The sequence below is a fragment of the Lipophrys pholis genome, assembly GCF_963383615.2.
Source record: "Lipophrys pholis genome assembly, chromosome: 11".
In the NCBI taxonomy this organism is placed as follows: Eukaryota; Metazoa; Chordata; class Actinopteri; order Blenniiformes; family Blenniidae; genus Lipophrys; species Lipophrys pholis.
In genome coordinates, this window is record NC_137631.1 from 9204930 (window position 1) to 9232924 (window position 27995).

The following is a 27995-nucleotide window of genomic DNA, read 5'->3' on the forward strand; positions in this document are numbered from 1 at the left end:
GGACGTGACGCAGGAGGAGGGTCACTTTCGGTATTTACAGGAGAGCCTGTCAAACCGCATGCAGTCGCCCGGGATCCCACCGCGACCTCCGAACGGCCCCTCGCGCACAGAGCAGAAGCCATGGCGCCCTTGTCATTGCCCCTCTCGTCCCTGCTGAGACACCCGGAGGGGCTGCAGAGTGTTTTCTGTAAAGTACTTCGTGGGTTTCCGCGATGTTTCGGAGCGGCGGTGCAGCGCGGAGCCGCTCAGCTGCTGCCCGGACAGCACGGTGGCGTCGCGAGGGGCGCACAGTGCGCAGCATCAGTGTGCAGCAGCTCCTCGGACAGTCCGGACATGACCCAGAAGCTGTGGTCTGTGTACAATGACACCAAGAGGCAGACTGGAGGTACGAGCACCGAGTACAATAAATACATGACACTTTATAACCATGTAATTACCGAGCTTTCCAGATGACTAACGCTCAGGCGGGTTCCACATCTTCACATTTACAACCTCCTGGGCTGTAAACCAGGTATTTACACACGGAAATGATGCACCGAAGTCTTCAATGTGATCGCGAGGCGGTGGCTACAATCTTTAATGAGGGGGTCTATTTTATAAGTACAGTAAAAGAGCAGGCCTGCAGAGTGTGAAGCAAATGAATGTATGAAGGCCATAATACAGCCTGTACAACAGCTGCACACACATCCAGTCAAACAATAGCAGCTCATTTATGATTTATGGGAGCCAAGTGCGTTTACTCAAGATAACATTTGTAATTGTAAAACACAAATATGTATCCCAACAAAAATCAGTAGGATTCTTTCTTTAACTCCATGCATTATGTATCTGTAATATACTGCACCATGTGTTTTAAATTCTTTCTTAGTCATTTCAGTGATTCTGATTTGACTTAGAGCCGAATCTTCAGAAAATATTTAAAAAAAGAATGTTTACATTCAAACAATCCCATCGATTCAATTCAATGCACTGATATTAAAATTAAAAAAACTATAGCGTGTGCATTTTTTTCGTACATCCCTTTGACTATAATGCCAAACTAAGACTAATAGGCAGCTACTATATTTTTTTCATTTAAGCCTATGCTGTGAAGATAGTTGGGGCCGACAAGTGTAGAAAAAAAACCCACCTAGACTAATTCAGAGTTTGTACAGGGTGTTAGAATATGATAATATGCTAATAATAAACTTTATTGATACCAAAAGAGTTACAAGGTACTTCACAGGGACAAAAACATAATAATTTTTATTTTTAAGTATAATGGATAAAATAAGACCGAAAGAAAGAGCAGTGACACACACGGCCCCCCACACACACATAGACATCTAATAACAGTGACATTCATAGTATAAGCAGTTCGCCGTTTGCTGTATTTGTTTATTTATTCCAAACTCTTTGTGGGGATAATGACAACATGTCCTTGTGACAGGCGCCTCAGAGCGAAGGCTTTTGATGAGCACTAATTTCTACCTGTTATCAGTGAGATGAAATCACTCTGGCAGACGGTCAAGGTCACTTGTCACGACTTGTGTTCATGGACTCATGTAGTGGTTAGCATGCTCACTTCACAGTCATAATATCCCAAAGTTTTGGATTAGGGTTCTTTCTCTTTCTGCGTGTTCTCCCTGTGCATGTGTAAAATTTTGCATTCCCTCCCACAGTTGAAAAAAAGACGTTTGATGTAAGTTTGCGACTCTAAAACTGTCTCCTGGCTGAAAATGAGTGTGTGTGCTTGTCGCTCCTGCTGTGCCCTGACTGATGATGTGTGCAGGGTCGACCCTGCCTTCGCCACTAATGTAAACCTACAGCAGCTGAACTAGAAAATGGTCTGGGGCAACCCGAGTCGGCCTGAAATATAAGCTTCACCAAATAGAAAAGTATAAAAAAAAATCTCCTGTTATACAGCTTTTCAACACTTTCACATTGGTCTCATTGTTCCGAAAACATTGCATTCAAAGTTTATTGACCCAAATCCACCTTTTCCCTGATTTTCATCCATTTGAATATTCAATCATATGAGCTGCATTCAGAATCTGCTGTGTGAACTGGACTGGCTCCGCCTACACATGTCCATCTTGGGATGCACCAGAGCAGAGCTGCCTAATTGTGGGAGGGTCAATAATTGGGATTGGCTAAACCCCCAATGACACAATATAGGGTTTGATTTCTGATTGGCTCATTGGAGCGTGCACTTTTTGAAAATTGAAACAAGCCAGGGAGAGAGATGGCACTTTATTCACTTCTGGGGTGTCATTCCAAGTATGGGGACGATTATTACTGTTGGAAAAGAAAGAGAATTTTGCATAATATGACACCAAACGTCTAATTATAAAAGTATAGAGACTGTGTTAGCCGCCCTCTCTGACACTGGATGCTGGTTCTATATGAGACGAGCCTGGTAAGTGAAGTCCTCTTCCATTTTTAGAAATAAGAACCTCCAGCAAGGCAGCTCTCTGAGAGCAAAGTGTTCTGCTCAGATAATAATCCAGTCTTTATCATGTAATAGAACCTTGATGTTAATTACTTTATATCCTCGCATACCTGATGTTGACAATATGAGAAGAGTTATATCAAATTATTCGGTGACTGTGTAGTTCTTCTTTAAGGACTTAAATTCAAGGCGCTCCATTACAAGCAACAGGAGTTTCACGGGAAATTAATTTACAACCCACTCAACCACTATTATGAGCTCAGAATTAAAAAAAAATAAAGAAAGAAATTTTGCATTACATTTAAGTAACTTTTGATTACAAAATATTCCTCTTTCCCAACAATACTTTATCACAGCAGCAATTTAAATCCAAACATTTAAGAAAACTGTGAAATGACCTCAAGTTGTAAATTTCTCTGTTTTTCCAGTGATACCCGGAAACTCTGTCAATCCCGACACCATTTTTGCCAACAATGAGATGAGCCTGCGAGACATAGAGATCTACGGCTTCGACTACGACTACACCCTGGCGTTCTACTCCAGACATCTTCACACCCTCATCTTCAACATAGCGCGGGACATCCTCGTCACCCAACACCGGGTGTGTGCGCAGTGTGATCGACAGCACCTGCTGTGCTTTTAGCCTTCAGGTCGTTCGTACGCTTCCACAGCTGGAGCTCAGGGGGAACTTTTCCCCCAAAGCACAGTTGACAATAATGTAGTTCTTAAATCTAATAATTCGACTTTAACATAGATTTTGTATTTCTTCAAAGGCTCAAAATGTACACATTTATACTCAAGCATCACAAGACACTGGGGCTGTAGGATAGTAGGTATACATGCATATACAATAGTGAGGTATTGTAATACAATAAATGCACACACTTTAATTGATCATTTTAATGTTGTACTTTAGGATTTGTTCTTAACTCCTTTAATCCCACTGGATTATCCGTCTTTCTCTTGCCTGTAATTTACACCTGCTGTGACTGAGCCCTGGTTTGTTTGTGTGTGTGTGTGTGTGCGTGCGTGCGTGCGTGCGTGCGTGTGTGTGTGATATATTGACTTTTGAACTCCAGATTTCTGTGGTTTTTATCAGCAGGTTGGGATAATTAAGTGAAATAGAATTGTTGTCAACACAATCTAGAGCAGAGGGTCTGTGAGCTGATTGGACCACTATGTTGATATTTAGGGCAAGAATACACAGTTCATGGACAGATAATGTGTCACTTTCACGTTTATTCACTTTATTACAGTTCACTCGGTCTTTTACAATATGTTTATTGCGCATGTTGATCATGATTGTGATACATTTACAAGGCACATGTATGTTTTTCTAGTTCATGTGTCAACAAAAAAAAAGTTGGAGTAAATTCAAAAAAGTTATATTCAGTTGTTTAAAAAAAAAACTAGTGCTGACTTATTCTGTTTCCTTTATACTCACTTAATGTTCATATGTCGACTCAGCAATACATGGACTTCTCATGTTAATAATACAAGCAGATTCTATTCGAAGGAAACAAATGTAAATTAGAAACAAGAACACTGGCTCCCAACCTGAACCCTCCTGGCTTTGTCTTCTCAGATGTTGTCCAAAGAAATAAACTAATGGAACTTTTCCAAACTCTAGATTAACTGGGGAAAAAGTCATTGTTTTTGTTCATGTTTGTGAGAGTAAATGTTCCCGTCAGTATTTGGCCTCACTTGTTTTGGAAGAATAGAACAAACGAAGGAGGATTGTCTTCAGAAAAGAAAAGTGGGGAAAAACTGCCTTAAGGGGGAAACGTTCCTGTGACAATTCATTGAGAGACACTAAATGATTTTTGTTTACTGATGTTACACACTTTAGCTCTTAGGTTTGATGAAAATAATTAGTGTAATCCTGCCACGTTATGGAGCTTAACCTTCAGTTCAACCTGTGCATTGTCTTTTGTTTTTATGATGAGTCATGTTTTGACCTTGTGGTTTGCATAATATCTGCTGTTTGGTTGTTGAAATATTAAGCAGTTGTATTCATTTAGTTGGAATCTTTTTCTCAGTATCCAGAAGGCCTGCGGAAGTATGAGTATATTCCAAATTTTGCTGTAAGAGGACTTCACTACGATGTCCAGAAGGTGAGAAGAACTCTTTGTTTTCTAACCCAGAAACTGTTATGACACATCTTTGCATGTGATCTGCTGTTGGCTGACTGTAATCACCATCTTTTTTTATAATCTGTGGCAGGCTCTGCTGATGAAGATCGATGCATTTCATTATATCCAGCTAGGAACTGTATACAGGTATGTTGGCACAGTGTTAATTCTCACATTTCTCTATTTCCTAATTTCATTTTACACTTCTTCATGTCACCTCCAAGTATCGGAGGTGTAACTTTTGGAGCTCGACGCGCCGCCAATAAAACACAATGAGTTCTGCTTGTGTTTAAAGGAGGATTCTTGTTTCAGGGGTCTCCACCCAGTGCCCGATGAGGAAGTAATAGCCATGTACGAAGGCTGTCACATTCCCCTGGAGATCATGAGTGACTTCTATGGCAAGGTGATGTTCACTTACAGCACTTAACACATGTACGGTGTCCAAACCAATGAATATGTGATGATTACTCTTCTGCAGAGCTCACACGGACTCAGCATGAAACAGTTCATGGACATTTTCTCATTGCCTGAGATGACGCTCCTGTCGTGTGTCAACGACTTCTTCATGAGGCACAATATCGACTATGAGCCGGTCCATCTCTACAAAGACGTAAAGGTGAATTATTGTGAACATGATGTGTGGCTTAATGACTCCTATTGTGATTCCCTTTCCCCTAATTGGATCTCTCTGCGAGCCAGTGTGTGCAAACACGTCAAACCGAAGCACTTTTTCATTAGTGTATTTGCATGTTTGCGGTGTGTCGTGTTCCCCCAGCCGCTCAGTGCCACCTTAATTTTAGCCCTGAAAAAGCAGAGTCTAATTTTAGTCAGGCAGGCTCGCCTCCAGCCATGTGCGTCTGTTCTCTTGTGGCTCTGTTACTTCACAGGGAGAGGGGCGAGAAATCAGCACTGTCTTCTCCCTTTGAGGCCAGCTGTCATGCTGGTCCTGTCTATTCTGTGTGACGCTGCAGTGTTTTTGACAGATCGCTGTCGTTAAAAGCCCCCCACGCACGTTCTCTCTGTTCCACGAATGCCTCTCATATCTTTTCAAGGGCACCCTACTTTATTTTCCCTTCTTCTTTCCAAACCTGCTTCATTATTCACGCTTGACCCTATCATTTCTTCATTTGTGTGTGTGTGTGTGTGTGTGTGTGTGTGTGTGGGTGTGTGTGTGTGTGTGTGTGTGTGTGTGTGTGTGTGAGTGTGTTTGTAACAAACTTCCCAACTTTTAGCTCCCAGTGTGCAGTGGAGACCTTCCTCCCTGGTTCACTCAATCAAACGCTCCCTCACCGTGTCACCAAAGAGACTGAACTCCAGTCAGGCACGCTTTCTTCATATTTAATTTGTATTCAGAGACACGCTTTTCCTTTGTGCTTCCAAGTCAACCGTTTGCACACGCTGGAAAGTTGCTGTTGGAGCTGAATGTTAACGCTGTGTCACTGATGTCCTGACTTCCTGGCTAAGGGCTGTTTACTTTCCCTCTTCACAGGAGGCCATTAGAGACGTTCACGTCAAGGGCATTATGTATCGAGCCGTGGAGGCAGATATCGGTAATGTTCTTTGATTTGTATTCTTTTGTTTTGGTTAATGAAAGAAACAAAACAGTTGCAACTGAATTGCTGCCAAGGAATATAAACATAATTTAGACATAATGAGGTTGTGCTACAGAAATATAAAAAAAACAATAAAAAAACAGGCCTTTCTTTGCTCATCTCATATCAGCAGCACGCACCCTTACCCCTGCTATCTCTGTCTTTCCGCTCTCCAGAGAAATACATTTGCTACGGCGAGGAAAGCCACGCTGTGCTGAAGAAGCTGTCGGCGCATGGAAAAAAGATGTTCCTCATTACCAACAGCCCCTTTGACTTTGTGTAAGTGTGTAAGCAAGCAGAGTGCAAGTGTTTGGCACCATTAATTAAAAACGCCATGTTTTGGTGTGCTTATGTTTAATTGGCGCCCGTGCATAATGCTCCGACTTTAATGGATGGGCAAACACACATCGGCGGGCCGCTGTTTGTGATTCATTGTAAGTCATTGAACGATGAAGCTTTTTGAAGTCCGGGGATTGTTTGCACAAATGACCAGCAGGCTGCGCCCTGAATCAAAACCCTGCCTGAGCCCCAAACACTGAGAGGAAGGACGCACTCGAAATTTTAATTTCCACACGGCAACAAATAGGAATTGAAATTTGCAAGATGTCAAGTTTTTTACTGACCCTTTTTCCTAACATGTGACCTCATCTGGTAATTACCGCATTTCTCCTTGTCTCTTCAAAACTAATAAGTGCACCTAATTGAATCTTTTAATTGGAAAATAATAGTGAAATAATTCTCAGTCTGAAATATAGTGACACAGTAGTTGGCTGATAACTAATTACAAGTCAAAGTGACAGGATACAAGTTTTCATGAATATTCCCACAGCGTCCAGGATTTCTTTGCAAATAACACACTGTTGTGAAAAAGTAGCACTTAATGCAATCTATGCAGTCATCGATTTTAACAACAACATAGAATATTATTTTGACAGAAATATTAATGGCACATTTAACATTGTCTGAACACCGCTGAAGGGTTTTTCGTGGTGAAATGGTAAAGCATGTCAATGAAACTTATGAGACCTTGCAGACTGCTCCATCATGATGTTGCTCCTCCGGACTTGGACGCGTTCACTTGTCCACCTTTGTAGGTCTTTGTCCTACAACAGCTATTGGCTGCAGGCATTGTGTCTCAGGGTGTAATCCATCCATGTGTCCTGCCCCCATTATCACAGTATCACAAAAAACCCCTGGCAGGAGCTTCTTCACATTTGGCACACACGTTCACTTTACCTCCAAGACGACCTCGGGGAGACAGTGAAGGTCAGTGTTGGCCCGCATATTTTTCTTAGGGTGAGGTCTGGGGAACACAAACTCTCTGGCACACCACACTTGGAATAAATCCACGCTTAAAACATTTTAGTAAATGACATTTCAAGACAGCTTGAACTTTTATTACACTCCTGAACATTATTGTGAGTTGCAACCTCACTCGTTGGAACGTGGTTGACACACTCAAGTTTACAAATGGACAACACATGACAGCTTTACTGAGTTCATGTTGGGCTTAAGACAAACAGCGCTCCCTGCAGAAGTGACATTGCTTCGTTGTATCAGTGCCCTCAGCTGAGCTGTTATTGTGCCCTGATGATGAGCTGGACTGTGTTGCTGACAGGGTAACATCTTGAATCTATGTCCTCCACAGGAACCGAGGCATGAGCTTCATTGTGGGAGAGGACTGGCGAGACCTGTTCGATGTTGTTATTGTTCAGGCTGATAAGCCCGGCTTCTTCAATGACAGGAGAAAGTAAGTGTGTTTGTGCAGGGAGCCCTAAGCCGCCTCCATGTCGGCTCTCGATTATCCCACTAGGGGTCTCATGAGCCCGTACAATGTGACCACTGTGCCAGCAGTTCCTTTTAGACCTCAGTAAAGTAATGCACACAGATGGATTGCGATTGCATTTTTGTTTGCTGCCAGTGTTTTCCGTGTGTGAGATTAGCCTGTCGGTGTTGTGTCCTAGACCTTTCAGGCGAGTGACGGACAAAGGCGCTCTGCTGTGGGACCGAATCCACAAGTTGGACAAGGGCCAGATCTACAAACAGGTGCAGTGCCAGGAAATTACAGGCGAAAGCCAGTATAACACTTCCAATCAATGGCTCTGGATGCAGCTGGTACTGTAACACATGGCTGATTGTTTACTGTGTGTGTGTGTGTGTGTGTGTGTGTGTGTGTGTGTGTGTGTGTGTGTGTGTGTGTGTGTGTGTGTGTGTGTGTGTGTGTGTGTGTGTGTGTGTGTGTGTGTGTGTGTGTGTGTGTGATCTTTAGGGAAACCTCTATGAGTTCCTCAGACTCACTGGCTGGAGAGGATCCAAAGTGCTCTACTTTGGAGATCACATCTACAGTGACTTGGCAGTAAGCGGCATTCTGTCATATTCACAACAAAGGATTCAATACAACCCTACATAGCACTCTGCTATGAAAACCCATTATGTTATGAATATAAATAGGGAGGCGAATACCGCTCTGACTACAATCTCTTTATGATGTAATTTAAGATAAGTGTGTTTCCCTTGAATGTAAAGAGGACGTCCAGACTAAATCCATACACGCAGCAGCTTAAATCTTGCTTCTGGTCTAGAAACGCGCTTATCAAACCTGGTCCTCGGAGCTGTGGCTTCGTATGGTATGGGATCGCTCCCTGCCAGCATGTTTGATTTAGATGAATGAATTGCGATCAAGCGTTGCAGAAGATGGGAAGTGATGCATGTAGTGAGAATGTACTTTGAAAAACACTAATGATGCTAAAATATCGAAATGGAGTTACTTAAAAAAGAAAAAAAAAACGTGGGACAGACATTTACAAATTATGTCTCCAAATTATCACACCTACAACATCTATATCTATCTATCTATCTATCTATCTATCTATCTATCTATCTATCTATCTATCTATCTATCTATCTATCTATCTATCTATCTATCTATCTATCCATCCATCCATCCATCCATCCATCCATCCATCCATCCATCCATCCATCCATCCATCCATCCATCCATCCATCCATCCATCCATCCATCCATCCATCCATCCATCCATCCATCCATCCATCCATCCATCCATCCATCCATCTATCCATCTATCTATCACGATGGTCTTTGGCAGGATGCCTCGTCGATGGCCGGCTGCCAGGAGTGAGTTTCCTGTCTAGAGAGCTGCCGCGCTGCTTGTTTAGACAGATGGAACTCTGTGTTTGTGTTTTACACCGAGCACAGCTCGGAGTCTCACTCCCCGGCTGCCGAATGAGATCATTACTGCAAGTGGACACTGAGCAAAAACCCTCTCAGAGTTACCGAGGAGTTGATTCAGTTACTGCAGAAGTGCTTCAGAAAGATGTTGACGTGTGTCAGGCGTACAACGGAAGTGTGAAGTTTAGATCTTGCAGCTTATATTCCACATTTAGATCTGCGACTCACAGCTCCAGCTAAGCAAGGCAGTCCTGAACAGTGATGCCGGTAACGCGTTCCTCTCATATGACCACTTTTTTCAGGAACGAGTAATCTGATGAGTTACTGTCTCAAAACCAGTAATCAGATTACAGGACGAGTTTCTTGTCTGCAAAGCCGCTTTGTTAGTAAACAGAACCGGGCTGCTCCTGTCTGCACGCTCAACTGACCCGCCCCCTTCTCCACCTTCAGCCAATCACTGACCAGCAGGCTCTAATGGTGCGTTCAGGTGACACGAAAGAGTAGGAACTAACAAGCATAATCACAAAACCATATCAACAAGAACACAACAGCAGAGATGTTACACAATTTTTGTAATTAGTAATGAGTTAAAAGATATATTGGCAGGAAGCCCCGCCCCTTTCCCCCCCAAGGTTTTTTTTTTGCAAAACAGGTTTCTTTTTTTATGTTGAGACAGTTGTGGGTGTTGTCGGCAGCTGCTGAAAGTAACTAAAAAGTTACTTGTATTCTAAATTACTACTTACTTTTAAAAACAAGTAATCAGTAATTGGATTACTTTTTCAAGGTTACTATGGCAACACTGGTCCTGAACCCTTTGACACGAGATTGAGTCCTGAAAGAAAACCATCTTCTGATGCTTTGCTCATCAGGATCTAACCCTGAAACATGGCTGGAGGACGGGCGCCATCATCCCTGAGCTGAGGAAGGAGATCAAGATCATGAACACGGAGGAGTATGTTCAAATGATGACCTGGCTACAGGCTTTGTCCGGACTCATCGAAAAGATGCAGGTCAGAGAAATCCGTCAAACGGCTGTCTTAGCGTTTCCTTTCAGCGTCACTTTTCTGACATCTTCACTATTTTCTCTGCTTTTCAACACAACAGGTACACAGAGATCCAGCATCCCAAGCTGTGGTGGATGAGTGGATCAAAGAAAGGGAAGCTATGAGGTAAACAGTATAATTCCTTTGCAGGCAAAAAGGCTTGGAGAAAAATCCTTTGAAAGCTTGTAGAACCGATGCAACCACATCCTCATTATGTGTGTTTACACAACAGGCCGCTGACAAAAAGCTTCTTCAACGAGCAGTTTGGGAGCCTCTTCCGGACGTACCACAACCCCACCTACTTCTCGCGCCGACTCTCGCGCTTCGCGGACATCTACATGGCCTCCATTAGCTGCCTGCTCAACTACGACCTGCAGCACACCTTCTTCCCCCGACGCACTCCCCTGCAGCACGAGTCCCCCTTCTGGCCGGAGCACAATTCTGCCGGCGACTCCTCTTCAGCTCCTCAGGACCAAAGCAGAGTCTGATCACAGAGTCCTAATAGAAAGACTTGGACTGAATCATCTCCGTTGCTGATTCACTTTTTCGTTTTATCTTTTAGGATATTTTGATTTGAGAGGAGGCATGCCGCTCTTAAAAAAAGAAAAAGGGGGGGGGGGGGGTTGCAACAGTTGTTTGATCTGTTTTTTACATGTTTATTGCGCTTTTTAAAATTTGCTGTCTCAAGTGGTACATGCAGTGAATTTTATGCCCTTTGTGCGTTTGAATGAGAAAGCGGAGTGGTAAATGCAAACAGCTCACTGGTTTTTATACAATGTCGTCAACAGGGGGCAGTCACACTTCACCTTTGTCATCTGTTTCTGTATTACGCATTGCACAGATTATCTTTGCCTTTTGGATCTTTGCATCTGTTGGCAGAGATTTTACGTTGGCATTACTGACTCTGTTGCCTTAATCTCTTGCTCACGTTCCCGCAATGTTTATATTTTTGCAAGAGCCAGATATAAAATATGGTAATGAAGCTTTGTCAGATTTAGCCACCAAGCCTCTCGGTTAGTGTTATTGTGCGCTTCATGACACACGTTACACTTTGATGTCTGGAAGTCTGTGTAATGGTTTTAGTCATTTTTACACAACTCAGCCCGTGCGCGTCTATTTTGGCAGATGAGAAATGTGACTATTTCTCCAGACAAAAAATAGAGCAGCTCTGCTATATTTAGCATAACTGTTGCTGTTTGATGTGCGAGGGGAATCGGCTTTGAGTTTCTTCTGTTTGACACATTAGCAGAGAAAGTGGTGAGATGTTTTCACAGGCGCTTGAATTGTAACTGACTTGCAAAAGCTTTATTTGGAGAACAAGCTGGAAACTTGAGTGTTTTTCATGAGTTTGCAAAAAAAAAAAAAAAGGAATAGGAATAAGGGAAACAACAACGTCCACAACCTGGACCTCACAGTTTATATTTGTGCTTTTTGTTGTGTTTGGTTTCTTTTTAGTTTTCGTTTGGTTTAAAGTATGTGTTGACGGGATGTATTTTTACATTTTATTTCACTATTTATTAAAAAGGAAATGTCTTAGCTTGTGCCATCATGAATTATGAATGTTAGGTGGATGACAGGTGGGGTCAAATATAGAATTAAATCTAACGTTGAATAAAGTATTAAAAATCACACTTATATTTGATGGAAAATAACAGTTTCTTCATTTTAAAACAGTAACACATGTCGCATGTATTCAGACTTTCAACGTGGCATGATTGTTGCTGGTCTGACTATTTCAGGAACTACTGATGTGGCCAGACTGGTTGTAGATGTCAGTAACTCAAACAACCAATAAAAATCAGGATATACAGACCATCTCTGACTGCAAAATATGTCAAACGTTGAGGACCATACAGGGTGCCACACTGTAAGCTAGGAACAAGAAACTCTGACTACAGATTGCAGGCTCATCAAAAGTGAGAGGGAAAATATATAAATACAAATTGCCTCGTCTGATGATTCTTTAGGTTCAGAATTTAGTGTAAACACAACATGGAGAACACGAGAGCATGGATGGCTCCTGCCCTCTCTCATGCATATTCATATGTATGCACATGTGTGAAAACCAGTTTGAACCACAGAAGTGGCTATTTTCATTCTAAATGTGTAGCACAAGTTTCGCATCTCCATAGAAAACATGTGGAGAACAGCAATTTTCCTAAGGATAACAATATGTTTTAGCATGGAAAGGTGGATTAATTTAATTCAATTTAAGTTTATGTGGGACCAATAACAATTTAGCCACAGACAAACAAGACGTAGATAAATGCATTTATGTGCCATCTGGATATTATCGGTATGTAATGCAGTGTTTCGTAATTATATTCCCCACAGGAAGCATGTATAATGTGAAAAGTATAGGATCCTAATACAGAACCTTGTGGAGTTCCATGATTCGCCTGATTCAGCCAAAGAGCCCATCATTAACATAGAATCTGAAAGATGAATAAGACGGAAACCAGTTTAGTGGTGTTGTTCTAATCCCACTGGTATACTGCAGTCTCTGCAGTAACACTCAAACATGCTGTGGAAACCAAGAGTCATCTCTGAATTGGCTTGTATATGAAGTGTTAAAGAGGTTTTGCATTCATGTACATTTAGAATAATTTCTTATCAAGAAAACATTGCGTGGTCCACGTTTTCACCTCGAGCCTTTGTTACTTTGCTAGTAGTCAAACGTACTGGCGAACACATGTTACATAATGTGAAAAACAACTCTTGAAGGCTAATTGATCCTTTACTAATAACCACTCAACTTTCCAATTATAATTATCGCAGTGGATTTATTAGGAATAATCCCACCTCAAATCGTGTTACGGAGCAATCTCCCATATTACTTTTAGCATCAGACAGGTGCACAATCTGACTCCTTGGAAAATAAGAAAAAACCGACAGCAGATCAGAAATGATCAGACCAATGACGTCGCTCCTGACCTGAGCGGGAGTGTCTGTGGTTTCAGTCACTGGCCTCACAGTAGCTTCATCACACCCGGATCCTTCGGGCAGCATGGACACCAACAGCACACCCTGGACCTCCGGCTCACCTCCTCCTCTTCTGTCTCTCCACACCGAGGTGGCGACTGCAGCGCCCACCATCTTCCCCCGGGTGGGCTACAGTATCCTGTCTTTCCTCATGTTCATTAACACCGTGCTGTCAGTGTTCAACAACGGCCTCGTCATCACCGTGATGCTGAAGAATCCCTCCCTCCTCCAGCCCATGAGCATCATGATCTTCAGCCTCGCCGTGTCCGACCTCATGATAGGCCTCTGCGGCTCATTGGTGGTGACCATCACCAACTACCACGGCTCTTTCTTCATTGGACACACAGCCTGTGTCTTCCAGGGGTTTTCGGTCAACTATTTTGGTGAGTTTCGATGTGAGAGGAGATTTTGCTTCTGTGTCTGACTGTGGCAACACTCAAAATAAACTATTTATTTGGCAGAGCTTTTATGGACAATTATTGTCTTCTTAGATGATTCACACCTCAGAAAAAAAAAAAAGTGGTGTCACTGTGTCTACAGTTTTTATTCTCTCGTTTGCTGATTTCCTTCTCTTATAGGTCTGGTCTCTCTCTGTACTCTTACTCTTCTCGCCTACGAGCGCTACAACGTGGTGTGTAAGCCAAATCTTGGATTGAGGCTGAGCATGCGGAGAAGCATCACAGGGCTGCTGTTTGTCTGGTTCTTCTGTTTATTCTGGGCTGTTACTCCGTTATTCGGCTGGAGCTCCTACGGACCGGAGGGGGTGCAGACATCCTGCTCTCTGGCCTGGGAGGAGAGATCGTGGAGCAACTACAGTTACCTTATCCTTTACACACTCCTCTGTTTCATTCTACCGGTTGCAATCATCATTTACTGCTACTACAAAGTGCTGACATACATGATCAAGGTGGGTTCAGGAGAGACTCTGCTGGTACAAAACATTCACACCATTTCAACAATATCAAGACTTTTCTGGTATTTACTTTTTAATGGGGGTCAAATGTGTTTTCTACCAGCTGAACAGGAGTGTGGAGCTTCAGGGTGGGCGCCCCAGCCAGAAGGAGAATGATCACGCCATTAGTATGGTCCTGGCCATGATCGTAGCATTTTTTGTCTGCTGGCTGCCCTACACAGCATTGTCAGTCGTGGTTGTTGTGGATCCAGAGCTGTACATCCCGCCACTATTTGCCACAATGCCCATGTACTTTGCCAAGACCAGCCCGGTCTATAACCCCATCATTTACTTTCTCTCCAACAAGCAGGTAAGTGACTGTATTGATCGAAAGTACAATCTTGAATGAGCAAGTGTAAGAAAGAAATTGCCACTATGGTTGTAAAATTGTGCTCCTCTCCCAGTTTCGTGATTGCACTCTGGATGTGTTGTCGTGCGGCCGCTACATCCCCCACGGGCCCGCCGCCGTCACCATTCGCATGCGGCCCCTGAACAAGAGGAGCTGGGCGTCTTCCTTAAGCAGGAACATCAACACGCAGAGCAAAGTGTTGCCTCTGTGACTCTGGACGGGAAACAACAAAGAAGCCGTCCTGAGTGAGGCTCTCTGTATTTTACTCGAGCCTCTCTGTATTTTACTCGAGCCTCATCAAGGATGCAGACCAGAACATCTCCAGGCTCCCGTGTTTTGCAGAGTTTTTTCCCTATCACCCAGAGAGACCTGCTCAAAAAGACTGACAAAACCCAAAACAGCATTCAATAGGACAAAGTGAGAAAAACTTATACCGGTACATTATTGCAATCCGACGTAACCCAACTGAAAAATGCCTTCTTTGTTTGTTTTGTGTCTCCTTTTGAAACTAGCTTGTTGTGGCATTTAACTGAATTACATTACATTGCAGGGTGTTCTTGTAGTCTTTGTCCATCCGTTTCATTGTGGAACAATGAGAATATATAATTTGACAGATTCCTTTCTATGAGGTGTTTTAGATCAGTAAACTGTTACCGTTTTCATTTTGGTGTTTGCATGTGTGGATGGATGTAGGAGACCGGCCAAAAGAGAGCGTAGCTGTTGAAAGGACTGAAAACAATGACTGAAAAGAATCTTTTTTTTTTTTTCTGTGTGCGAGAAATGTGGTTTCCATTTGTAATTTTCCATTTGTATTCATTTTTAACAAGACTCGGCGAGTACAACTCAGTCAGACTGCAGACAGACTACGAGGAGCAGCAGCCTTTCAACCCTGACTTTTTGTTCTCCAATAAAATACCGTGGCTCTGTTTTCACATAGTGTAGGATGATATTTTCTCATTTAAAGAAGTTGGGTATTTAACATTTTCAGGCCGTTGGGTAATGAAATATTGATTCATATATATATAGTAGCCTGTGTGGACCTTTTTATATTTCATGGCCTTTTCCTGGCAACAAGTAATCTGATTTTATATGAGATATACTGCACTGCATCTCTTCCTATGTGATAATATTATGCACACAAAAAAAAGAGAAGAATTAAAGTCAATAGTAGCCAGCTTTATCATTCAATCGATACTGACAGCCAGGCCAAATAGTTTTTTTTATATGCTGCGGATTATGCAACAAGTTCTGCCTTTTTCCAACTCTCACACGCTCCAGACGTCTGCAGCAGAAACCAGTGCTGCAATGTATGTGGGCATAATTTCACTCATAAGCACCTGTGCGAATACACAAAGTACTCAGCACAATTATAGTTTTTCTGGTGCAGGGAAAGAGCAAAGGCAATTTAATATGTTTAAACAAGTCCTTCACTGCCCTCAAAATCACATTAGAAAAACATTACAAATTTGAATGTTCTTGTTAAACAAGCTTGCTTTGGGCATGTTTTAACAATAGGAATCCAGCCAGCCAGTAAAAGATGGGTTCGTTCTTTTTTTTTTGACCCCCTCAAAGCTCTGTGGTATGGCAATTTTTCATTGGTATCATTTTGTATTTTTCCATCTTTGTAGAGAGTTCAGAGGAGCATTAGACAGTTCAGAGAAGGATAACAAAATAACAGCGTCCCTGGGCCTGATTCAAAGCTGGGGACATCATGTCTCCCGTGGCACATGCCTGAGCCCACAGTGAGTCATGAAGATTAATCTGCATCACTGAATAAAGATGAAGTAGAGACTCACAGTTGTGGAGGATTTTTACTAATGAGTAGGCGCTGACAAATGGGATAATACATTTACGTGGAGGGAACCTGACAATCAGTCTTCATTCTTCAAAAGATACGTAGCAACATGTCATGGACGTGATCTCTCGGCGAGCAACAGATCAATCAAGAGATCCACCCATGCCGTCGTTCCTCACACACTTTAGTTTGACTTGGCAGATTAATCTGTTGTTTATTTGGTTGTTCCTTTTCATTCAAGCCTGTTTTATTTTATTTTTTTGTATGAGGTTAACGTGTGGTAGCTCACTGTAAAATCTTAATGTTTTCACAAGATGTTTTTGTAGACATGTCATCCTGTTTTGATTGGTTTTTAGTTTGTGCTGAATTTCTTTTGAGCCTTTTCTCCAAGTGTTCACCACACTTGGTGTAAATTTTGTACAATCTGGGGGAATTTGCTTCTGAATAAATTGATTTTAACTTTCGCCTTCTCATTTCAAGAGGCCCATTACCTTGTCTCAGTTTGTTGCAGCCTGACATGCTGTGTGTGTGTGTGAGGAGTGTTTCTTCTTCATAACTTTGTGTTTTCCTCTGCTGTAAGCTTCAGAGAGACATTTGATCAGCCTAATATGTTGGGATGGCCAGGCACAATATGTATTGTGTTGATCTAATCCCAGATTTGGCATACTGTAGTCCAGTAAGCCTACACATTTGAAGCAAAGAGTATTTCACACTTTATCTCCAAACAGGATTACACAATGTCACGCTATAATCCTGCAGCATTGCTCCCTTTTTTTTCTGAGGCAATGCAAGAAGTCCCAAGTCATCCATCTGGCATGCTAAATGCAAAGCTTTTTAACCTTTGTGGGTTTGGCGAGCTGCTCTTCATTTCATTGTGTCATGCCATCATCAATACAGCATTACAGATTTGGCCTTTTAAAGTCGCACAATCAAGCAAGATACAAAAGTGATGTAACTGCAATTCAATTAACAGCTGAACCCCCCCCCCCCACACACACACACACACATAAGTGCAGAGTCTTCTAATGAATGTGAACAACGAGGACTCCCAGGTGACTCCCGTGGCGCAGTGAAGTGATAATGAAAAGGGCGGATGCTTTGGTGTAACTTGTCCAAGCCAGTTTTTTTTTTTTTCACCCTCCAATATTATTCATTCAGCTGAGATGCATCACAGCAAGAGGAAGCAGCCTTGATGTACGCTCGGCCATCGGAGAGGGAACGAAGATACAGAATTAAACATGTTCGCTGTTTGAACCTGGAGATGAGACGCACGCCTACACCTGCATGGGACTTTGGGAACGGCACCATTTGGGAGGAATATGTTGACACCGCCTTTGTAGTGGCAAACAGCTTGATTCTGTTGATCACGTCTGTTGTGGGGATCGCGGCGAATATCTTTGTCGTGCTGGCAGTGTATCATCAGAAATCCCTGCAAACCTCCAATAATGCACTGGTGGTGAATCTTGCTGTTGTGGATTTTCTGCGATGTGGTGTCGACTGCCCCATCCTGCTCTCCATCGTCATGGCTGTGTACCACAGAGGACATGTGGATGATTTGATTTGTGATGCGCAGATAGCCTCGTTCTCATTCAGCTGCTGCATCCAGTTATTGACCCTGGCATGCATAAGTGCAGAGAGGCATCAGGCCATTGCACAACCCTTCAAAGTCAGTCAAAGAAAAACACGGATTATGGTACTTATTCCTCTCACATGGATCTTGGCCATTCTCATGGCTGTTCTCTGCCTGATATATCTGAGAGACTCGCCCGTGCATGTGAGATGTAAAGGACAACAGAGAGAAAAGCTGCCCTCCTACGACAACTTTGGACTGTTCATGCTGTTCCCGCTGTGGGCAGCTTGCTTTGGCGTTATCATTGGCTTCTACGCTCGAATATTCGCCCTTGTGAAATCGCACAATCGTAAAATATTTGACAAAGGTACTTTTCCTCTCTCCAAGAAAGACCCCACAGAAGAAGAGCAAAAGAAGGAAGAAACCGCAGTTGTGGAAAATGCAAAAAGCGAGAAAAGCCTGATCCTGAGAGTCGATGTTGCTCAGACACAAGCTGAACCAAAGTCACCTATCAGAAATACTTCAGCTTCACTGCAAGCCTCTGAGAAAGCTCTACAATGTGTTTCCATCAATCCGGAGAGTGAAAAAGAATACAAATATACCATGGAGATAAGTGACTTAGAGAAGCCTGGGCCTCTCGCAGCGCAGGCTGCAGTGCGGGCTGAGGAGAAACCTTTCGCAGCAGAAAACAACGTTCCCTGTGCGGCAAATGGAAATGCACTTGGTCATGTTAAAAACTCAAACACGAAGATGGAAAAAGTGGCAGATGATTTGACAGGGGAAAAACAGTCAGAGGAAAGACTGAAAACTGACAAAGAAACCAGCCTCCGTGTTCCCTCAACTGCACCAGAACACAAGTCTAAATCTCCTCCTGCACTATCGACTGAACAGAAACGAGTTAACGGCAGCGGAGGCCAAACACTGGCTGTTGCTGCATCAGATCAAGGGGCTTCGTTACCTCCAGTCTCTGGCAGCGTCCCTGAAACTGAGGCTACGAAACCGCCCGTGGAGGTGGAAGGCGCCGTTTGTATGATGCCTTCAAAAGCCAGTAAGGAAAGAGCCAGAAAAAAGAAGGAGAGCAAAATGGCAAAGCGGGCTGGATACATAATTATAACCTTCCTCTTATTCTGGCTGCCTCTGATCACAACTATCCTGCTGAATGTTGTCGGTGACAAAAGCACGACTGCACAGGTGAGTCCTGATGTCAGCAAGTAGAAAGTGAATATGTACATTTTTAAATCTGTCTGGGGGGGATTAAATACTTGTTTTATGTTACTACACATGTGACCCACGATTGAGAAACACACACACACACACACACACACACACACACACACACACACACACACACACACACACACACACACACACACACACACACACACACACACACACACACACACACACACACACGCGCCTACCTGTTTCAAAAGGTTGTCTAATTTTCTTCTTCTTTCAGACTTTAATCATTCAGGACATGGAGGTCCTGTCAGTGTCTGTTGCCTGCATCACATCCCTGAGTGACCCCATCATTTACGCTGCTGTGAACCCTCAGTTTCGAACAGAGTTTTACCGACTGAAAGACAGACTTCAATCTATTTTCAATAAGAAATGACAATCACTCCTGCTTCTCTCCACTATAGAGCGGCACCACGATAAATGCTCGCATCCATATTCCCTTCATTTGTCTATCCCTTGTCTCAATATTAACCACATTAAAGCCCAGTGGTTCAAGTGTGGGATTTTATTTGGATGTGACGAGCCTATTATTTTGCAGGCTGCTGTGTTTTCTTAGATTGTATGCAGACTGACTTGTCAGCAGTTATTCAACACTGCGGAGCAGAGGCAAAGCGTGCTGAGAGAAACCGCCCAGACCAACGTAATCAGCTCAGCAGGGGGGACGCTGTTGAGCTCTCTGTCAAACAATCGTCGAGGGCCTCTTGTATGTCTCCAGAGACCCCAGCAGTCAGGACCCACTGCTGGGCAGTCAGGTCCTCACATGCCCTCCAGCAGCACCCAATTATTACCCCATCCAGTTAATTGATGCACTTGATGTAATCGGGGAAATTATCCTGAAATCCAGCTGATTGTGTTCCAGTTAAAAAAAAAAAAGAAGAAAAAAAAGAGGAAAAAGACATGGGTCATTTCATGGATGTTTCAGTAGAGCTACAGTATTTATTCTATCCACTGCACCAAATGCACAATGTGTGAATATTTGCCCTCTTTTTCCTTACCCCTTTTATATACGTAGTCCATGACAAGATTTGTATTTCATTAAAAGCAAAGTGTTGCAGAATTTACATCAAAACATACCAGCCTCAGTGTGTTTTCCTCCCATCAGTTGCATTTTTACTGACACACTTCCAACAAGAAGCAGAGACATACTTTAATAAAACATAATTCTGCAATGACAGCATGCAAAACCTTAATTCAATCAGGGAACAGACAGAAATAGTATGCTGACGACCGTCAACTAAATCTAGAAATAAGAGAAGCCAACTTTCCAATGCAGTTGATAAAGTCCTAACTGAGATATTTACAAAATGAAAAATGTACAAAATGGCCCTTTAACACAGTGAAAACTACCAAGTCTGGCTGTTGAGTAGCATGATGAGGAAGTCAGTGGAATCGATGGTCAACACTGTTTTGTAAAGGTTTTCCCGGCGTCCACATTAGGGATAGTATTCGGTAAGTGTTGCTGAGAACATTCACGTATGCTTCTATCTTGTGACCTAACTAATATATACCCTGTATAGTTCTCAATATCAATTGTTAACTAATGACAGCGGCTTCCACACAGATCCATATCAGAATGTCAAATATGTACGCTAACACAAGTTTTTGTCAGTTTGACTTTCACTTTGCACATTTCACAAACATGTCAGGATGCGTAATATATTTTACTCATCAAGCAATGACATCAACCAGTTAATGAGTCAGTTAATGAATATTCACAACAGTAATCCATTCCAGTGGATGCATGTTTTTTTTTTCTTCTGAATTTACAACAGTGAGGGCAAGATTAGAAACCATTTCGTTGAGGGGTCTCAAAACAACCTGTGTGTTCAGGTAGCAGGTGAGGTGAATGTCTCTAATGTGTGAGTGGACCGATTCATTATTCACAAAGATGGTCGTTGTTTAATGAATATGTGTGCTTTGTGTTCAGAGGCCATTGACAGTGACCCTCAAATGTCTGCCTTTCCTCCTTTGAGTCAGAGACAACAAATACAACTACATTACATATTCAAAAATAAAGTTGTTGTTTTTTTTCTCAGTATTTTTAGGCAACAACGATGACCACGCATTCCAACAACTTCTTTGCTCTGGTGTGCTTGATGAAGCAAGATCTGCTGGTTTGCTTTGACTTCCAAGGCAGCTGTCCCACAACATTTTTATTCCATGCAGAGTTTGACATCAGATGAGATCACTAACTTCAAAAACCCCCGACCTCTGCTAATCTTTAGAGTCCCTCTAGATTATGGCAGGTTGATGCTCGGTGGTCCCTCTCCTCAGCGTCCGGTGCTTCTTGAGACCAGTCAGCTGATCAGATAGGCATGACATCTACAAGGCAGATACTCGGACAATGTTGCTTTGAGAGTATGCTGTGGTGGTGGAGCCGTCCCTGTCTGATGAGGTCACCACCGGGGCGGACAGGCTGACCATGGAGGGCGTGATGTAGGGTTCATCACATTTCAAGGGCATAGTCTCATCAAGTTTGGCGTTCAGGCTGGAGCGGCTGTGAAAGAACAATGCAGGACGACACCGAGTGAGCGACCTGACCGCCGAAGTCAGTTACACAGAGCCTATAACACATACAGTCCTTCAACGCATATACAGAAGACACAGTGCGGAGACGGGTTGGCTCTTTGAGCGGTGTGAATTTGTAAAAGGCTAATCGGCTCACGGTCAGCATTTCAGTTTACAATCTGGCCCTTAGAGACTCTACTGAATGTGAGGACTGTGTGTACAAAACCAAACATCTCCGCTCCACATGCTCTCTCTTTGCTCCGACTCTGTTTGTATGTGGTTCATTCCGTAGCTGAGTCTACAGGAGTCTGTAGTGTGTTACTTTCTAATTGTCAGTTTGTATACAGCGCTGACTAGATAGGAGGCAAAATTAAGTTTCACACTTGAAATGAATGCTGTCGCATCAAATGGCAAGGGAAAAAAAATGTACTCCTCTCACCCGTCTATGAATATTTTCACACCAGAATTATTGGAGTAGTTCACCAAATTTACAAAGTTACACATGTTTTCCCACTCAACCCTTGAGGCAGAGACCTACAGATCACTTTGATTTTAATTATCTTTTGAAATAGCCTGCCCTGAGTAGAGGACAGTGTGGGTATTTTATTTGTTTTTACTCTGTGCAATCAAAAAACATGTGGGTATTAAATAGCAGTTATGGATTATACAGAAGAGCGGGAACGCAGCGCTAAAAAGAAGAAGGATGGAGGAACCGAGTGCGAGAACAATAAAAGGGAGAATGGGGAGAAGTGAGCCAATGTGTAAAATGAGCCACCTTTTCAGTACAGCCAACCATAAACAGAAGTGTGGCAACAAATTAGGGGCAAACTGGTTACTCAGTCCATTTAGGATTCAGACACAGCATAAATGAGTTTTTTTCATTATATAATGGGAACTATTCATGTTGCTGAAGTTAATAATTTTTTATTAGTACGCATACTGCAGTCAAACAAGAAAAAAGATCGCTGTTTCGAATTTTATATATGTATTGGGGGTCACATAAAAGTTGTAGAAGGACTTTGTATTTTCAGTATTTTTCCAATTTTCTCTTCAATACATTTCATTTGTACTTTTTTTTCCATTTTTAATGTGTGAATGCAGTTTGGTTATGTCTTTCTGTCTCACGTTTACATTTTCTATGTAATTTCATCTGAATTGAGGACAATAATGAACAAGGTCATCCAAGGTCATAACTTTGAATATGATCCTGTGTGAGAAGCTGTTTTGTATTAAATAGAATCACGGCTCAATAAACCCTCGTAGAGTTTAAACGAACCTACATATTCTACTGAGTAACTCTATATTCTGATATTTCGTACATTCAATTAAGATGGCATTACAAAGGACAAATAGTTGTTCTAATGCTGCTTTTTCTCAACACAGAAACAAGAAGGAGCAGATTAGTTCTTCTGAGTATGTTTCTCATTTTACACTTACAACTCTGACTGATTTTTCTTGCATAAAAACTGAGATTGCATTTGGTTTGAGCTTCTCAAAAGACTCCACTATTGCTCATTCTGAACCCTAGAGGCTACGTCATTGGCAGAGAGACACGGAGAGGCTTCAATAGACAGAATGTGGGACAATTCTTCAACCATCTGCATCAGCGATGGATGATTCAGATGAGATGACTATGTCTGTGGACATCTCTCAGTCATTTCAAGAAGATATTTTTTCTGATAATGTGTTCTATTAGAAGAATACTACATCTGATCAGTAAAAGTGTATTTTTTTGTTCTGGTGCTGAATAAATGGACGGCATTTAAAAAGATTTTAATGTTCTCAAATTCCTTTGCTGCACACCTCAATTGAAGTCATCCAGTATGCTCAATTGATGCATTATTGCCTTTAATTATATCTACATTCAGCTGCTATGTGTAAACAACAACAAGAGATCTATTTGTAAGGTATGTGCCTTTATACAGCAGTAAGACTATCAAATGTAGAAGCTGTCTCCTGTTTTCTCCAATACAGATCTGTAGCTGTGAGGTCTGCCAGACAGAGATCTTCAAACTAAAGCATTTTACAGACGGTTGTTTAATTTTTCAAAGAAGTTAATCTTATCTTATAAAACTGCTTGCAAGTGTAAATGTCTACTGAATGTGTGTCAAAAGAAGCAGAGACCAAAAAGAAAGATAAACAGACTACCTGTTGGCCACTGGCCTCTCTCTGATCTGTATGGTGCTGAGCTCCTGGTTGTTTGTGCTGGGCAGGCTGAAACTGCTCTTCTTCCTGTGGCGCCGAGAGCAGCACGAGCTGAGGCCATGTGGAGACGAGGACAGCGAGGAGGTGCGGGAGCCCGACTTGTTCATCACAGAGATCTCCATGCAGTTGGCCTGAAATGTCTGCTCGTCCACAAACTCGTGGTTCTGGGGAGCAGAAGTGGAGTGGAACTTTGGATTCAGCTCTGCTCATGAATCAGACATAAGCGATGAGCTCTGCTGAATATCGAGTAAAGATGTTTCCCAGGAAAGGCTAAACAGACTGAACAGAATCCACAGCAAAAATTGTTTATTAATTGGAAAATGAATCATCCTGGGAATAGATATATATTGGCCCAGATGTCCACATTAAGTGCCATCTGTGAAAACATTCACAACTGTTATCCCTGTGACAAATGAGCATGACTTGAAGGTCAGGCTCAGAGTGTTACAGCCCCACCAGCAGGTGGCACAGTGACACTGCACTGAGCAGGATCTGTGGCCAGCTTTGAATCATGAGTATGTTTTTTTTATACCTTCACCCCGTCACTCTAGCTCCACTCTCTGCCTCCCATCTATAATGCACAGCATGAGAGGCCTGATGTAAACATTTGAGCCGCAATCTGAATGCAAGATGCCCTTATGGATCTTTTCCCAGACAAGAAAAGAGCCTTTTAGTGAGGAGGAGGATTGTCCATGAGGAGGAACACTGATTTACGGCCTGTCTGTGTCCCTGGACTGTAGAGCTGCATGTGTAAGACTCATGTCACAGCCAAGCATTAAAGAGGCTCTCACATCTCTAAATTATAGATACTGTAAAATGAACTGTGCTTGTTTGTTTGGAGGAAATAATGTTCCTAGCAACCAGAATCATGTTATCTTCAGCATGTTGCTTGCTGGCAAGAGGACCCAGCATTTACCACCACTGTTTGCAGCTATTTTTAACTATTCACAGCTATTTTTAACTTTAGCTGCATATGAAATAGAGTCTACAGTTTAAGCATGGATGAAAAAACTCACTTTGTTTCTATTTGAGACTCACTGGCTTCGCTTAGGACGGCGCGCAGGCCGCGTGTGTGATGCGGTTACAGAAAAGGAACTTTCTTATTTACAGACTCTTAAACTGCATGAAGTCTGTTACCAAGACAGTAAAGTCAAGGATGCCTCCAAGTGATTGTTTGCTACTGGACACAGCTTCTAGTTTGTAAATAATTACCGTGGTCTTCTCCAGGCAGTGCAGCAGATGATGGTGTTGGCTCTCAAAAGGAGGAGTGGCGGGCTTCCCCACGAGGGCTTGTCCTGCCTGTTTGGAGGCCTTGGAGAAAGAAAAGAAAAGCAGTGTAGATGAACAAGTTCGAACTCTGCTTGGAAACAGTGTCAGGCAACGGCTAGCAGCCCGGTGATGTAGTGGAGAGTACGCAAAGCACTGAGAGTTTGAAATGCTGATCTGTAGCACGGCAGCCAATCTACTGAACCTGGTGAGATGGCGATGTTTTCGGGGGGATGCATAGAGACAGAGGCTGATTACAACATGTTTCACTGATAGAACTGCTTTTTGCCATTTTCTCACTGATTTGGTGAGAAGGACCAGAGGAGTCAAATTCGAACTGAGCTCATTTCAGTGCAACAGCAGAGGCACACCCAGACACAGATCGAACAGGCCGTACCACCAAAACACAGCACAGATTCAAAACAACACCACACACTTGACACACACATTGATGGAGCTCTGCACGGCTCTGGGATGGAAGGTATGTTGTATTAGTCGGCGCTACAACCTGGATGCTCTAGAAATAACACACGAAACAACACGCACGCACACACACACACATAAGATCAAAAACAGAGTTTAGAGGAGATGCAGGCCGGGCCGGCAGCCTTCAGGGGCGGCCTACTGTCCAGTAAGCCTTTGGTTCCCTCCTTCCCCTCCAAACCCTGTTGGACAGACATGCAGAGCTTGGTCATGAGTCAGTGTGACTGTAATGGGCTGTGTGTTCCACCAGAAGGCAAGTGCCTGGCCCTCCTGCTGTACGGACGGAGAGAGTGTCGACGAAGCATGTCAATGCTGCAGCTGAGAGGTGTGATGTAAGAGAAAGAGGACGATCACACTGAAGCACTGGAATGACAGCCGCCCCTTCCCCTGTGTTACAGCATGAGAAGCCAACACCCCCCCCCCCCACCCCCCAACACCCCCTCCCTTCCCTGTGTGTGTGGTGGCATGGCCCCCCCGAGCAGAGCGGCATGCAAGCATCAGCGAGGCCCCGGTCAGTCAGCCCCCAGGTAGCTGCTTGGCCCCGTTACCTCCTCCAGTGAGTCGATCAGGAGCCCATTTTGTTTGTAGCGCATATAGGCATTAGTGCCTCGAATCTTCGTAGCACGGATTCTAGCAAGGCGAGTTTTCTGTTTGAACAAACAGACCTCTGTTTTAGCCTCTGACAGTTTGTCTGTCACACTAATTGGCTCTGTCTCCCTCTGGCAGCCGCAGTGTTTAGTAGGGAGAGGGTTATGCTTAAATCTACGATTAGGAAATTCTGCCTTAGCAAACACTTTTTAGGGAAGAAATGCACATATTGCCATTGAAAAGCTGCTGACACAATACTCTGAAGATCATTTGTTCAGTCATTGTCATTCCCTCTCTTATTTCTTTCACCCACTGATATATACCCAAGCAGGTTTAGCCCACCCAATACACACATACACAAAAGCATAATAAAAGATTAATATTCTGGGAGATAGTGTTTGCCCTGTCATTCTGTTACGTGCGGATAAGACAGGGGCAGAGGGTGGTGGGGAGGGGGGGGGGGGGGGGGGGGGCAGAGAGAAGCAAAAAAAAAAAAAGACGATATAGAGGAGGAAGGAAGGAAGGCGGAGTGTCAGTACCCTCTGAGCTCGTCGTTTCTCTGCCCGTTGGCTTTGGTGGTAGATGCGGCTGAAGTTTGACACAATGACAGGGACCGGCAAGGCGATGACCAGCACCCCACTCAGAGAGCATATGGACCCAAACACCTTCCCCACGATTGTTTTTGGCACCATGTCACCGTACCTGCAACACAGAAAACAGATAACAGTGAGCAAGCCAGGCAGGAAAAAGAAAAAGGTCCTTGTTAAAGAATCCGCTCCGCAGGTTTGTTTTAGCATGTTAAGCTTGTTGTGTATTACTATTTAATGTTATTTTTAACAGTCTTGAAATAGTCGCAATGACCTTGGGAAGATTTCACAGCTTCAAATAAGAAGTCTCACATTTGAAGTGTGCGAGGAATAAATAGGACTTGTCTGAAGTCTCCTCTTCTTGCCCTACTTTCTGCGTGCCGTCATGATGTTCCTCTTTTAAAATCTTGTTTCATATATAATTACACACCTGCTGGCACTCGCTAATGCTTTCACGTCGTGACCAAATGCGCTACATATCCTCTGTGACCTCTGTTAGCCAAACAGCTTGTGAAAGATACAGGGAGGCGCATCACATCAAGTAAAAGCAAAGGGGGAAGAGGAGCGGTGTGATGCCGAACCCTGGAGAGATCGTTTAGGTCGGTGTGTGTACATCATTGGGCTTTGAACAAGGAGTGCAATTGTAAAGTGCTTTTGGGTGATCTACCGATTGCCACCATCCCGTTGTCGACGCATCACGTGGCTTCGTGTTGCTCCTATTGGTTCTTGACAGAGATGATCATTTCAGTCCTCCCCCCCGGGACAAGTCCTGAAATTTCTACATTTTTTGATGAGGCCAGAATCGCCCTGGACCTGGTCTGGGACCAATAAGTCTCCTGACATAGCAAACGGAGCAGATTGGGGCAGATTTGTTGTCCGAGACAAAAAGTCTGACCTGTTCCGCTCTGCTTGCTGCGTGCTTCACTCTACCACCGAGCATAAGCCTGACGTTTAGCGCTGCACCATCCACCAAGGCTTGCACAAACAATATGTGTGCTAATTAAGGAACCATAATTTCCGTAGTACCATCGGTAGATTGTGTTCATCACCCCAAAATACCGGACAATTGTATAAATTCTGAGT

General features: G+C 43.1%; 3 protein-coding genes across 3 annotated transcripts in view; 2 read left to right on the forward strand and 1 right to left on the reverse strand.

The window, feature by feature from the left end:
* nt5dc3 (5'-nucleotidase domain containing 3) lies at window positions 1–12202 on the forward strand. Its single transcript, XM_080474903.1, has 14 exons — window positions 1–385; window positions 2860–3032; window positions 4471–4545; window positions 4655–4710; window positions 4876–4966; window positions 5042–5179; window positions 6053–6113; window positions 6332–6434; window positions 7804–7905; window positions 8120–8201; window positions 8425–8511; window positions 10215–10355; window positions 10450–10514; window positions 10621–12202. The coding sequence occupies exons 1-14, from the start codon at window positions 121–123 to the stop codon at window positions 10874–10876; spliced, it is 1695 nt and encodes a 564-aa protein (XP_080331029.1). The 5' UTR covers window positions 1–120; the 3' UTR covers window positions 10877–12202.
* On the forward strand, window positions 11959–14882 carry parietopsin (the record flags this gene model as incomplete). Its single annotated transcript, XM_080474775.1, has 5 exons — window positions 11959–11965; window positions 13349–13753; window positions 13949–14277; window positions 14387–14632; window positions 14727–14882. The coding sequence occupies 5 exons, from the start codon at window positions 11959–11961 to the stop codon at window positions 14880–14882; spliced, it is 1143 nt and encodes a 380-aa protein (XP_080330901.1).
* Window positions 14883–20186: 5304 nt separating this feature from the next.
* LOC308116862 (A-type voltage-gated potassium channel KCND2-like) overlaps window positions 20187–27995 on the reverse strand; it is a 39707-nt gene continuing 31898 nt past the window's right edge. The window contains exons 3-6 of the mRNA XM_080475312.1: window positions 26865–27027; window positions 25201–25299; window positions 23932–24152; window positions 20187–21772 (exon numbers count right to left, since the gene is read on the reverse strand). Coding sequence (XP_080331438.1) covers window positions 21598–21772; window positions 23932–24152; window positions 25201–25299; window positions 26865–27027 — 658 coding nt within the window. The 3' untranslated portion in view covers window positions 20187–21597. The remainder of the gene's footprint in view (window positions 21773–23931; window positions 24153–25200; window positions 25300–26864; window positions 27028–27995) is intronic.

Coding starts and splice junctions, on each gene's coding strand:
- nt5dc3 (XM_080474903.1), top strand. CDS start 121: ATGGCGCCCTTGTCATTGCCCCTCTCGTCCCTGCTGAGACACCCGGAG. Junction 4,711..4,875: donor CAGCTAGGAACTGTATACAG/GTATGTTGGCAC, acceptor TTCTTGTTTCAG/GGGTCTCCACCCAGTGCCCG. Junction 5,180..6,052: donor ATCTCTACAAAGACGTAAAG/GTGAATTATTGT, acceptor CCCTCTTCACAG/GAGGCCATTAGAGACGTTCA.